Here is a 14724-nt window from a genome sequence, read left to right on the forward strand (position 1 = left end):
CACAGAACACAACTGATGTACAAACAGTAACACACTGGTACTACAGTGCCATGGTAATATAATGCCAGTGTTTGACCTATGCTGTCCCAGAAAGATACAGAAATTCTGATACAAGCTTTTATTTCATCCAGAATAGTTTTTTGTAATGTTTTCATTGCTGGACTTCCAATTTCAAGGCTTCAGTTCCTTCAAAAGTCTGCATCCTGTATGTTAAGAAGAACTATAATGAGACTGTTGTCTGTTGTCAGTGTTTGCTGTCCACCTTAATCCATGGCTGGCACAACTTTCTGTAACTATGCTCTCAGGTAGGTTGTGGAATTCAATCCCTGAATCTGTCCACCTGGCTGATTCGCTTGGGTGTTTTAAAAGTAGGTTAAAAACGTATCTTTTTAACATTCCATATTGTTGATTTTGGGGTATTATTACAGTATTCCAAAATATGAAACCGGTACCTCTGTATTACCATCCTACCAATGAAACATATCTTAGTACAGACCTTTTCCTACCACTGCCCCTTAGTACAGAACCATTGGTTAGACAACACATTGCTGGTAAGCTAACACATTATTATTAATGTTATATGTTGTCTGTGGTATGTTTGTCATTCCATAGAATATGTTTGTTCCACTATCTTTGTCTTCTGTACTTCACAGGTCACATGCACTTCTACAGTATAAATAAAACACACACAAACAAGAATGGCTTTAAGCTTTTTAAAGGAACAATGGGTGATGGGTATAAACACTCAGAAAAGAAAAAAGTCCTTGGAATCTCCAAAAGAAACCAAGTTCTATTGGGAAGGATATAATTTGAATTTATAGTTTGAATAATTATTGAAGCAGTTCTCAGTTACACTAGGAACATGTGAAAAGTCAAAAGTGAAGAATGCTATTAAGGTCTGTGAAGACACTGGGCTATTGTAAATCAAGAACTTAAAATATGTCTAGGTGAGCAAATATAAAAGGAAATGCTTGAGGGAAGACTAAGAAATATGCAAGTGTATCATCTTACTTTAATAAGGGGTCAAGGTGTTTTTGAAAGTCATTGCCTATAATGACCTGAGACTCCAGAGAGCAGTTATTCATACAGCATTTAGTTGCCATGAAGTGTGAGTACAGTACCAAAGAAAACCAGGGATGGAAATAAGACTCCCGTGGCATAGCAGTTTTAGCCATTCCAGGCTTTGCTTTGAGCCTTATTGGCACATTGTAAGCACAGGCGTTTTTAACTATGCTCATCACACAGCCTGTAGTAGTTATTTCTGAAGGTTTTTAAGCTCTACCCCCTATACAGTAGGCTGCAATTACAACATTATTAAAATTGACAGCTGCTGTTGTGATTCGAATGTGCCAGTTGGCTTTGTTACCCACAGCTATATACTTCTTGCTGTAATGTTTTTATGTTAGAAGAAAATCGATCTGATTAGATGGCTTTGACTCCGGTGGATATACTTCATCATTTGGGCTGTATCGTAGGGTATTGCTATTAGAGGTAGCACCAAGCAGTTGACTTGAAAAGTGACGGTTGACCTCAGAAACTGTTAATCAGTTAATGGCCTACTTCAATTTCAAAGCAGCAGCAGCAACATAGTAATGTTTGTGTGTGTTTAAAGTGTGTACTAGTAGTGAACAAGCAATGTCAGAATTTTAATTGTATTCAACTGTTTTAATTAAATAGAATGCTGTGAAGTGTGCAGTTTCAGATGAATGGAAGTGCTGTTGCGGTTGCAATTTCTTACATATTAATGACAATTGAAAACAATAATAAATAGTTTTAAAATATAGTGCAGAAACAACAACTGTACATACACAGAGAACCAGACGTTACCAAATACATAATTTATTTTAAAAAATATATAACTGTGGACTAGTCATTTTTACCCCTAGTTGCTATAGTAAACATGTGTGATACTATGCAAATGTCGGAGTACAGTTAATCAGTGGTGAGTACTGGAGTTGGATGATTTCCTCATCATTCTAGAGCCTCTGGTTTCTAAACTGCCTAACATCCCACAGAGGGCATGTGGTTGAGGTCATTTCTTATTAAATTTATATTACTTTGTTCTTCTAAGAGTACTTGTGGTGTTCTGCCATTCCACAAAATTCTCCTTGTCTTCTGCAGATACAACGTTAAATCTGCAGGCCATAGTTGTTTGTTGGTATTTACAGTGTTTTGTTGTGTTCATGTACTGGTGGTAGTTGTGTGTTTTTTATTTTTTATTTTTAATTGCGCTTAGCAGTTTTATCATCAACCTTTATTATACATGGGTCTCGCGCCACCACCTAATTTTATTATAGAGTGCCCCCTCTTTATAAGGCGGCCGTTATAATGCGGAACAGGTTATAGGACAGTACGGTCATGGCTCCCATTTGCCCCAAAATGCCATTACACTAACACTAGTGTTCTCATTGTAAAGTGGAACACAAAAAGCACAATCTCTTAACTACAGCCGACTAAAGCATTATAAAGGGGGAGCACTGTACATGGGTCTTGTGCTAGCACCGTATAATAACACTGTAAAACACCAAGGTTTATAGGAAAATTATAATTCACCATGTATACTAATAGTAATAATATACTATGTGTTATCTTAGGTTAAACAGTGATTTGGGGTTGAACCGGATTAAAGTAAAAAAAAGTGGTTTAAGATTTTAAAGCTGCTTTAAACTGGTAACTGAAATCCTCTTATGTCCCTTTAGAAGTAATATTTCTTTCAAGCCATTTAAGAAGCAATAAAAAGGTCTTTTGTGGACTTTGGCTGTGGATTTGTGACCTTTTGTTGCTCCTTTGTTGTTGTATGATTGTCACGTTTACTTGTTTTTCTTCTAACCTTGGTTCTGCTGCCATGGGGCGCTTCAGTGAAGAAGAATCTTGAGTGTTACACAGAAAAAACACTTCAGCTGAATCATTATTACACAACACGGCCACAGATAAATATGGATTGGCTTCATCACATATATTCATGTTGTTTATATTTCCCAGACTGTCTTGGGAAATTGTTCCACTGTCATTGCAATTAGGTGCTGTGATTGATCTTGTTCATAACACTGCAGCCTCTTTGAGCTATTGTGTGTCAGATGAGCATTTGCTGTGAAGTCCATCTCCTTGGAGTGATGCCACAGCAACAAGGTCAGGAAGTTAAACTTAGATTTTAAAAAGCTGATTGGGTTCATTAAACCTTAATTATTAGACCGAATATAACTAGACCGAATATAACTAGCTAAGGAAATAGCTAAATAATTTTGCTTGAAAGAAGACTCGATGGGATTGCCAACTGTGTTGCAATGCTTAACGTGTTATATTTTTGGCAAGCAGGCTTTATATATATATATATATATATATATATATATATATATATATATATATATATATATATATATATATATATATAAAACGTTCTGTAGAGGCACCTTGTTATCGTGTTTTGTTGTTAAACTATTATTTAAATACAAACAATATATAAATTGTAATGCTCTGGACAAATGTGTTAAAAAGATTACTCACCCTCTACCTGCCAAACAGTGCTTAAGCCACAAAATGTAAGCCCATTCAGCAAATGAGATCAAACACTTACGTAGCCTGTTTGTTGATTGATCCACATCAATGTGGATTAAAGGCAGGTGATGTCACAGTTAAGAGCTTCACAGAAATAACTGAGAACAGTCTACCAAGTTATTGCCCTGTAACAATTCCTAGGGATGTACTCTACTGCAAAGAGTTTATGTTTTCGTTTCTGTTAAATGAAACCATTAGACTGGAACAGTGCAGTATAATACCTCACTCCAAAACTGCAGTTGAAGCTCCTGTTATTTATTTTTTCCCCCAGAAGTAGTGCAGCTGGAATACGGTTTCCTGTTGGTTGTGAAGCAGTAGCTACGTGAAAAGAGGAAAAGCTAGTGGCGTGCCACTGTCCCTTGTTAACCATTCCCATTTATTACTGTTACTGTAGCAACAGACAGGCTCAGTAAACAGCCTGTTTTTTCCAAACACAGGCACAACAATGCCAAAAAATGTGTCCAGAGCCTCAAAGTTTGGTGACTCATTTGCTATATGATAGGAAGGACCAGCATACCATTACTCACTGTATGAAAACAAATACACCCTTGAAGAATTGTGTTACTTTTTCAACTAAATGTCACTGACAGGAAACCTTTCAGTTTAACGACATGGTGGCAGTTATTGTCTTCTTTGTGTTATAGACACAGAATGATAATCACAGTCCAGTCAACACTATTTTATAACAACCTCTTATTGTTCATCTCCCCACCATCCAACCTGTAAACACAATCTCATCTCATTTACCTGATAGTAAAATGAATTCACAGCCCTCTGACTTTTCTTAATGTTTTGTGTAAGTTGCGGTTTAAAACCCTGTCTCTAGCATCCTCCGCATTGGGCGCTCTGTAGGTAACTTTCTCCATCGAACCGACTGGGCATGAGCGAATTCTCTCAGTATGTATTCTGAAGTACTGTGAGTGCCCTAGTTTAGATTTAATGCACAGTTAAATTAATTTTCAACTTGATCACAGTGGCAAATAAAAAGACATAAGGGAACTGTATCGATGTGGACTTTATATACAGGGGACTTAGTATGGGAGATATACAATAGATTAATCAGAGTGGTTACTATAGACAGGTAGTCTATTAAAGTGGCATTTCATATAAATGTAACTGTATGCACTGTATACAGTATAAAGAAACATTTGCCTGGACAATGTTCAAGTCATTTTTGGAAACAAACTTAAAGTCTGCAAACTTCTCAAGCAGTCCCCTGGTAACATGTCATGCCATAGAGCTCACAACATGACATTAACAATATATGGTATTAACTTTATGGATTAAAAACTGTTTACTGTTTAAAAGATGAAAGAAATATCGAAGATAAAAAAATACCTCAATAGAGCTCCCCCGCCCCAAACACACACACCTGGTCCCCATATGTTTGATGTGGGATATTCAGTTTCACTCATCCCTTAAGGATGTGCGAGAAGCTTAATAATTCATAGCAGTTGTACCAGTCCCCCATTTTCAATCAAGACCACTTAAGTTCATTAATATATATATATATATATATATATATATATATATATATATATATATATATATATATATGATAACTTTAAACGAAATTGACATCCTGTTTATGAGGTGAAGCTTCTTTAATGCATATATACTTGGTGTCTGGGTAACAGATGCAATCATTTCAAAGTGATATTCGCTCAATTGGAAAACAGCTGGAAATTGTATTGATCAATCATATGAAGGTATTTTCCATTTAAGGTAGCTGTGTAGATGTGGGAGAACTGTTACGGTTTAATGCAATCATATTGCTGTATGCAATGAGACCTGACAGTGTGTGAAATATAACACCATGCTGCTGTTTCTATGACAACGATCAGTATCCTTTTTGACGGTTTCATGGTTGGGTGCAAGCTACCACACCTTTGTATGTTTGTAGGTTTGAGATTTGGGCGATAACATTTGATATTTATTCTATGTTAAAATTCAGAATATTTATTTAAGTAAATTTTTTTATTATTTATTTTTTTTTAATTTAGTCGTCGCCAATTATTTTTACCCCGGTTTTCACCCCAATTTAGCATGCCCAATTATTATCTGTATCCCCGGTTCACCGCTCGCAACCCCCCCGCCGACTCAGGAAACGGAGGCTGAAACACGCGTCCTCCGAAACGTGCTCCTTCCAAGCCGTCATTTTTCGCACTGCAGATCCACAGCAATGCTACCAGACCTATAGTGCCGGAGGACAACACAGATCTGGCGGCTCCGCTGCAGAGCCACAGGCGCCCTATCGGCCACAGGGGTTGCTGATGCGCGGTGAGCCGTGGATTCCCCTGCCGACCTAAGCCCTCTCTACCCGGGCAGCGCTCAGCCAATTGTGCGCCGCCCCCTAGGAACTCTCGGTCACGGTCAGCTGTGACATAGCCTGGATTCGAACCAGCGATCTCATTTAAGTAAAATTAAGTTTGGGGAAGAGGTGATAGACATAATTTATTAAAAGTTCAAAAATGTATTGTGATGCAGGGATATTAAAGAAGATTATTCCTAAAATCTTTGGATTTGGGTTATGATAAAGACATGTTGAAATGCTCAACTACCTAGTGGAAATTCTTTAATTAAGTAAAATGAACTGGAATGAATGATCAAATTGCAGGCATGTTTTGATTGAGAAGGTTGAGGTAATGGAAAGCTTAATGGCATTTTCAACCAGCACTGTTGTGTCATTCTGTGGAAGAAAAATGTTCAACAACACACTGAATTACAATGCTTGTTTCCTTGGCAACCACAGTAAAACTATATACACAAGATGAGCTACACCGACAGAAATAAATTACAATTTTATAGGATTTTATTGTGGTACCAAGCCACCCAAAACATTTCAGATAGTGCTTCACAACTTCATTTGAAGTATCTTAAAGCCTGGGCAGTTGCTTACCTTATATTTAGGCTTATTTTCTGGTCTCCCTTTAGTACTCATTTTGTTCGTCACATTTAAAAAAAAAAAAATTTATTCTGGATATGCAAATATTTCAAATACAACCATATAGTCTGATTGCTGCTGAACCATTGGAGTGGGTTTGACAGGAACGACTATGGGTACCAGGCAGCACTAGCAACATTATATTTACACGTTGGTTCTGTAGACTCAATAGTACTGTTATTTTTAGTTTGGGTCAAGTCTGCACAGCCTCTGTAATCTTTAGAATCTCTTTCTATCTGGCACCCAGATAAGAATCAATACTTCTGTTTCTGTTAAAACTGGCATCAATCGTACATGACCAAACAGGTCATGCTGAATGTAAAGCAACCCACAAAATCTCCTACAGTGAGCCACAGAAAAATAAAATGAAAAAAATATTTTTCATAGTCTTCTCCAAGGTCCTTCTAACCTCTCTTTTTTTTTTTTAGAAGTTCTTATTTTTTTTTTTTTTTGCTTCAATCAGATTCTATACAGTGTACATGGGACAGCATGAATGCCCTGTAGTGTGAGGGTCACTGCAGCTCAAGTGAACCAGGGGGGATTACTTGACCCCACACATGAATGGCTTAAACGTCAATTCATTGTTTTTTGTTGGAAAGCCCTAGAAATAAGCAATATTTTTGTCTAGGTGGAGATAAAATAGGTCACGGGTCATTAAAATGGCAATTTATACCATCTGTACCCATTAAGTGCCATTGTCCTCATTTGGGAACAGGCTACTTTGTAATTTTTTGGAGCATTTTTAACTGGCGTCTACCTGTTTTAATTTTCTCTTTAACTATATTGTTACGACAACTTATTTTAATTTTGTTAACTGCAAACATTAAGTCTAAATGTAATGTGTCAAATTACATAAGCAGCTAGTGTAATTTGGTACCATGCTCTTATTTCGCATAAACAGAACACCCACCATCCATTATATGAAGGAAGAAGCATCTCACAAGAATGTGGAATGACCTCTTTAGAATTTTCACACCTGCACATTTTGTTTTTCTTGTTTGACGATTTCCCAAGTAATCCCAGACAAACTACCTTGAAAGGAGGTCAACCAGATAACTTGTCAAACTTTAACAAATATTTGACCTTATCTGCCTTCAGTTTCAAAAACATCGACACCCTGACCGTTACATAAACATTTGAAAAAGCGTGATTTATAACTATCAGTTTTAATGGTGTTGTCATGCAAACATTGTCCTGGTTATTGTACAACGCTATTGGTGTCTCCATGTCTCCATGCTATTTACTTGTTTTTTTAGCATTATTAGAAACATGTGTTTACAAGGTAGCATTTGAGTCTGCATCATCATCTCCAAAAAGGCAGAGAAAACTAATTCTAGGGGAATTAAGCCAATACCAAAGTAATGTATATTATAGACATTGCCTTTGTGGATAGCTCAATATTGATGTAACAGTTAGTGGAGGTTGTTTGTTTTGATTTTAAATATGCTCTAATTATATCAACAGCCCTGGCATATAACACTCAATTTCCATCCTAATAGCAATTGAGCTTTGCTATATTGATACTATGGAACAGCAGTGTGGAGTAGTGGTTAGGGCTTTGGACTCTTGACCGGCGGGTTGTGGGTTCAATCCCCAGTGGGGGACACTGCTGTTGTACCCTTGAGCAAGGTACTTTACCTAGATTGCTCCAGTAAAAACCCAACTGTATAAATGGGTAATTGTATGTAAAAATAATGTGATATCTTGTAACAATTGTAAGTCGCCCTGGATAAGGGCGTCTGCTAAGAAATAATTAATAATAATAATAATAATAATAATAATAATACTATATGGTTGTCTTAAAGTTTCCTTGCAGTTTTGAGACCAGTATTCACTCATTGTATTACCATGGGCATGCTTTAAACCACCTTCAGTGATATTTAATAAAAATGCATCAGCGTGAAATCAGGTTATTGTTTCTATAGTATCTGATTGAACAATTCATTCCTATCATTATCAGCGTTGCCCCATTATTCTGCTTATCACCAGATCTTGCTGATGTCCACACAAACCTGAACATTACGCATAGGGACAAGCAGTGTATTGTCTGCTCTGGACCACAGAACATGACCAACTGCAATCATTTAAGAGAATGTTTTCAGGGATAGGTCATTTCAAATCAATATTTGCTGTGAAGAGAATTACTTGAAGTCTTTTATCAGCTAGATTGCTGTGAAGTGCAGGTGTGACCTTTTAGGTTTACAGTTTTGATGTGAATCATGGACTGTGTTCATTCTCAAGTTACCTGAGGCTACACATTTAATTACAGAAGGATACAACACAGATGACATCACAGGTTATGGAATGTATCACTGTAGTGGAATGCATGCTACTGCTAGAATGCCAGAAGAACTGTGGTCTATCATTTAATAACTCGGAGAACATATTATTTAAATTATCAACTTAAACAAATAACTGAAGATAGCAAAACCTCTTAACTCTCCTTTTGTGTCAATTATTACCTGGTTTTGGGGCATGTATGGACTCCATTACTGATATGCAGGTCCACCTATGAGCTTAAGTAGTTTGAATATATCTTTATATAGCAGAGGTGATAACATGCCATCCTTCAAAGCATTCTTCCATTGTAAAAAACAAAACCAAAGCAAAACATCAAATTTAAAATCAGCACCAGTTCATTCTGGAATGTATTAAATACAGCGCTCATTATTTTGCTGTTTGACATGCAAATCAACTAATTATAAAACATTAAAACCACTACGTGGTGAAGGGCTCTTACACACTGAAGTATAGCACAGTACATGACAATTTACTATCAGCATGACCTAACCAAATTTATGAATTATCATATCTACATTTTTACCATAACTTATCTCTCTTAAGTAGCAATTTGCACCACAATGAATATAAAAAACAAAATCCACCTTAAATGCATTACACATCCCCACGTATTGCTACATCTGTTTAAATAGCGTACTTGTCATTTTTAATTTTCATTGTTAACATCTGACAACTTTTTACACTTCTAACTTTCTGTTTCAAAGCTCTTTTGAAAGTGGCTGCCCTAGTGTACTGATGGTAGTGTAAGGATTATTGCCCACATTGTCAAACAGATAACACAACAATAATGATTCATGATGTTGCTCTTCTTGCAGTGATTTAGAGGACAGATCTGAAACCCCAGTGCACTAGAGTGGCCATTTTGAAAAGAGCTTTGAAACAGATTTTAAAGTTATAAGTGTAAAAAGCTGTCAGATGTTAACAATGAAAAGAAATATGACAGGTATGTTATTTAAACAGTTGTAGTAACACGTGGGGATGTATAATGCTATATTTCTCGGAACCCCGCTACTTACTTTTTAATTGAGCCCATTTTTATTTAAAAGACTGGGCTTGTATTTCCCGTGATATCATCTTAAAGAAATTACTCAATTGTGGGTTTGAAACACTCTCCATTATTCAAATGGACATCTACCGGATAGGTAAACTGAAAAGAAATCAATGCGAATTAGTAATTGGAGCCCATTTTGCTGTGTTTTAAGAGTAAAGCTCTAAAAGACAGAAGTGTATAGTGAAAGTAGCTTCACTAGATGTTAAGATTATTAATGTTGTTCTTGCTGAAATATCCAAGACCACCTTCCTCTTTTTAAATGAAGGACTGGAAGCTCTGTCGTGCCCATCAGCAATCTGCTGAGCCATTCATTCGTTTCTCTGGAGTGTTTTAGCTCCTTGTCAGGCTTGTCTGTATATCAGCAAACCGGAGCATTTTTAATCCACATCTCTCAGTGGAAATACTTACTGTTGAATGTATTTTTCTGTTTGATGTCTGAAATTGACAACTTTTCTGCAGGCAGTACAGATGGAAAGTAAACAAACCATGCTGCCACTTTCTTCACCTGTTCTCATATATAGCTCAGTTGTTGTCAACATTGAAAAAAATGTAGCCTTAAAGAATTTTGCTCCAATATTTTGTCTTTATGCATACTGCACTAAAAGATTAAAGGCATAAAGCTCCTTGAAGTTTTTTTTTTTTTTTTTTTTACATAAGGTTGTTACCTTACGAACCATGAAAATCTATGCAAATATGACCTTTTACCGTAAAATGTTATCAGTATAACAAAAGCACCATTTAGAAAAAAAAAACAGTCCTTCCCCTATTTTGAATTTCGGGTTGCTTTCTGAGATATAGCATGAATAAATACCCTGTAGTCCTTCATAAGATTATATGATTTGGAGGAACTTTGAGGTAAGCAGGGTTCAAAGGGAGATGTCTGTTTGCAACTAAAACTGCCTTTATGGAATGGAAACCAATTATAAACCAATTCTAAACTGCAATGTATGCTTTCTGTTATTTATCATTATTATTTTACAAATAGCCTCCGTAGTCTATAGTAATAGGCATCAATGTACTATTTAAGAGTACAAAAGGACATGACTGAGGCACACGGCCACTTCAATGGAAACTGAACTGTGTTCACTACCTTTAGTTGCTCTGTGGTATACTGAGTCAGTACCAGTTAATGTTTAGATATTACTCCCATGACACCATGCATGCCCTGTCTCCATGGCTCACAGACTGACTACTTGAGGGAATTTCGGCAGACCTCTGGGGGTCCCTTGTTTTCGAATTGGATTAATCTAGACGACAGCATCTTTGTTCTCCATCGAATCTAGAGCACAGCACCTCCATAGACCATGCTGGGCTGTAGGGGGTATTGTAGAGTTCCTTCTCATAGACTTTTAACATGTTCTCTTTTCTCTGGGAATAATGCAATCATCAAAAGATTATTTTTTTGTTTGTTGTGTAACTCACTGTATTTGAATTACATGTGAGAATTATCATGGCCTTTATTCCCCAAACTAATTGGGATCAGAGGGTGCTGTAAAATATTTGTTCATATTATTATTGTAAAATGAATATTATCCTCTCTGTCATGAAACCACCAGGACTAATGACAATACCATCCACAAACCTTTAAATACAGTATAAGAAAAAGAGATGGAGCGCTGAAGGTGGTTGAATTTTTTACCTGGGGGCTGATAACTGAGGCGTTTACAAAATACTGTACTTACCACGTTGATATAAAGCCATGTGTGAAAGATCCGGAACTTTGTCCAAAAGAAGGAATGCTGTTTTACATACTTACAGTAAATACCAACAGACCCTATTCACTTATTTGTATTCCGCTTACAGTGGGAAGACTGTCTGAATAGTTCATTGCTCGGTTACTGTGTAATCAGAGCATTAGCTTTCTTAGTAATTCAGTGTCAGAAAAGCTTTTTTTTATTCTCTTTTTATTCAAACAGGCCTATCGGCCAGGGCATCAGCCTGAACTTTCCACAGATTCATTAAACCTCCCAGCAGGTTTTTTTCCCCCGTTTCCATTCCTGTATGAAACTTGCAGAGCACCATCAATGCGCTGTGAATTCTCATTATATACAAGCTCATTATGCAAATTGGAACAGCTTTGTTATGAAACGACTGAACGATTTAAAAATGATCTCATAATTGGAAAAGTAGTCTTCAAATCATCCATAGCTTTTGAAAATAAAAACACAGGTATTAACAGTAACAATAGGTGTGGCTAACCGCACTGTTTGTTTCAAATGAATATATTCAAATTCAATTTAAATTAAAATATACACACAGTATTTAGGTTTCACTGAAGCCAAGGCAGAGTTTCCCCTTCTGCTATACAGTACAGTAGCTCTGCCATTTGGTTCTCTCTCAAGCGGTGGCTGCCAGTTGTTCTGAATTATGTGCTGATGATGTGGACTAATGGCCACTGTGGCTAAGGGTGAGGCCACCAAACCAAACCAGTTATTGTATTGCGTACTGTAAAGTAATTTTGTTTTCAAAATAAACCAGACTTTTCTCCTCCAGGGAGTAGGGGAGTGAAATATGTCAGATGTGAATTACATCAAACATATTTTTTTCTAAATGGTGATGAACAGTACCAGTGCTGTTGATTTTGGACCTCCCTGTGGACCAGGTGTTACAGGCCTATCATTTATACATTTTCACAGTTAGGGCTTATATGACTGAATCCATGACATTAATAACAAAACTACTACTGATCTATTTTTTTTTTCTTTTTTTTTCTTTATCTGTTCTTTTAAAATTTGGTTTTCCCTGGAGAGAGCCTGTTCAGACTTGCATCTCATTTCTTGGAAGACAGCAAGAGCAACAAAACACACACTGTAGCAGCCAAATATAGAATAATTGGAAATGCTCCCCAAGGACAGAACTGTGTAACAGTTGCAATGAACTGACATAATGTTCACACCATAAATTGATAATGAATGAGATTTAACTAGTGTGACTGCATTCAGAGTTTATTGAAATCTATTCTACAATAAAGGATCCAGATAGGAAAAAACAACTGCCGGCAACACATTTTATACACAAGTCTTATGTATGACACAGCAAATAATAATTAACATTCTTCTGGGTGGACACCCCATCTAGCTTAATATACAGAGTGAAAGAGCAGCGGTGGAACTGATGCAGTTCAGATCATTGAAATAACCCCCCCATGTCTTATCTGAAGTCAAGAATCTGAAGACAGAATCTTCTGGTCTCCAGTCTTCAAAATCTTGAGGCTTTTAAAGAGGGATATGCTGCTGTTACAGGTGGCTACTTGAAAAATACATGAAGAATTCTGGTAGAATAATACCAAAGCATTATCAGCAGTGTATTTGGAGTATTGCATTGTGGTCCTAACATGCCAGCAAATTGGTACTGATAAGGTACCGTACTGTGGGATACCAGAGATTATTGGTTCCTACTATTGTGATTCTTTGGGATGTCAAAAAGTGGAAATGATAAGGCTCCTGAGTGGCGCATCCGGTAAAGGCGCTCTGTGTGGAGTGCAGGATGCGCCCTATAGCCCTATGCTCTGTGGCACCATTCTTGCTTTGGGTATCTTCCCTTGTGCTGCCATTGCCTCTTAGTACAGAACCATTGCATTGCCATTGCTGTGACACAACAATGAGGTAAAACATAAATCAAAACCGTACTCCTAATTAACTTGATTTCTATCGTCAAAATAAGTGTGTCAAGATGGTTCCTCCTTATTTCCTGTGGTTCAGTTCTAAGCTGGCTGCTCTCTCCTTTCAGAGATCCGTGCTCAGCTGGTGGAGCAGCAGAAATGCCTGGAGCAGCAGACAGAGATGAGGGTCCAGCTCCTGCAGGATCTCCAAGACTTCTTCCGAAAGAAGTCTGAGATCGAGATGGAGTATTCCCGTAATCTAGAGAAGCTGGCTGAACGGTTCATGGCCAAGACAAGAAGCACCAAGGACCATCAGCAATACAAGTGAGACTGTACTTTTTAATTTAGTTATTCAAGCACCCGTTGCATTTCAATTAAGCCATCCACCCGGACAGTGTTTTTTTTTTTGTTTTGTTTTGTTTTTGTAGAACTAGTTTTTAAATGTTTATAGTAATATGTGCTTGCATACTTTTTCATTCTAATCAATGTATTATATGTTTCTCCTGAAAATGATTTATTTGGGGTTTGAAGAGTATTGCTGGTTTGGTTTTTAAGTATGCACATGGGCAATCAAAACTGTGTCATTTTAGTTGGATGTCTGCCCTTGGTTCCTTGTACCTGTTTTCATTCAGTAGAATCAGAACTGCTGTTCATTTTAAATGGAATTTGGACTTTCTGCCAGGTGTGCTCTAAATTAAAAAAGAAACATTTATTTGAAGAATTATCCTATGCTCTCTCAGTGGATTTTAAAATAGTTTAAATATGTTATTGTGAAAAGAAATACTTTATACTACCTGGGTTGACAGAACTAACATTACAAGTATTTGCAAACTCAGTCACTTTTGTGAAAAAGCTTTTTTTCCATCCCTAATTCTCTAATCAAGTTATTCAAAATTTGTATTAGAGGTGTGTGAATAATTAACCTCGTTTACCAAAACTAATTATGTCTGGCTGTGGAGGAAGGCACATTTTGACAGGCAAGCCTATGTGTAAAACAAACGGATTTAATCACTATATGACTGAAATAAGGTGTCTTTTATTTACAACCATGATTTAAATAACAAGCATCTATGTACTTGTAAAATAAATAACATGGTATACGTAATTTTAAGATTTGTACTTCTATTGAAGACATTTTAAGTTTAATTTAGTTTGAAGGTTACAGGAAATCCTTTGGTGATAGGAAAGCTAAATAAATCACAGTTACACAGACGTTCCTGGTTGTTGAACTGTGTACATTAAATATAAAATGCTCCTCAGATGGGCCCCACT

At 36.7% G+C, this 14724-nt stretch overlaps 1 protein-coding gene across 4 annotated transcripts in view; it reads left to right on the forward strand.

Moving 5' to 3' along the window:
* Positions 1-14724, forward strand: part of LOC117415683 (SLIT-ROBO Rho GTPase-activating protein 1) — a 93862-nt gene that overhangs the window by 28068 nt on the left and 51070 nt on the right. For all 4 annotated transcript variants that reach the window (XM_034026327.3, XM_059027520.1, XM_034026329.3 and 1 more), the window contains exon 2: positions 13581-13776. In XM_034026327.3, coding sequence (XP_033882218.1) covers positions 13581-13776 — 196 coding nt within the window. The remainder of the gene's footprint in view (positions 1-13580; positions 13777-14724) is intronic.

This window comes from Acipenser ruthenus, chromosome 7, assembly GCF_902713425.1.
Source record: "Acipenser ruthenus chromosome 7, fAciRut3.2 maternal haplotype, whole genome shotgun sequence".
Classification (NCBI taxonomy): Eukaryota; Metazoa; Chordata; class Actinopteri; order Acipenseriformes; family Acipenseridae; genus Acipenser; species Acipenser ruthenus.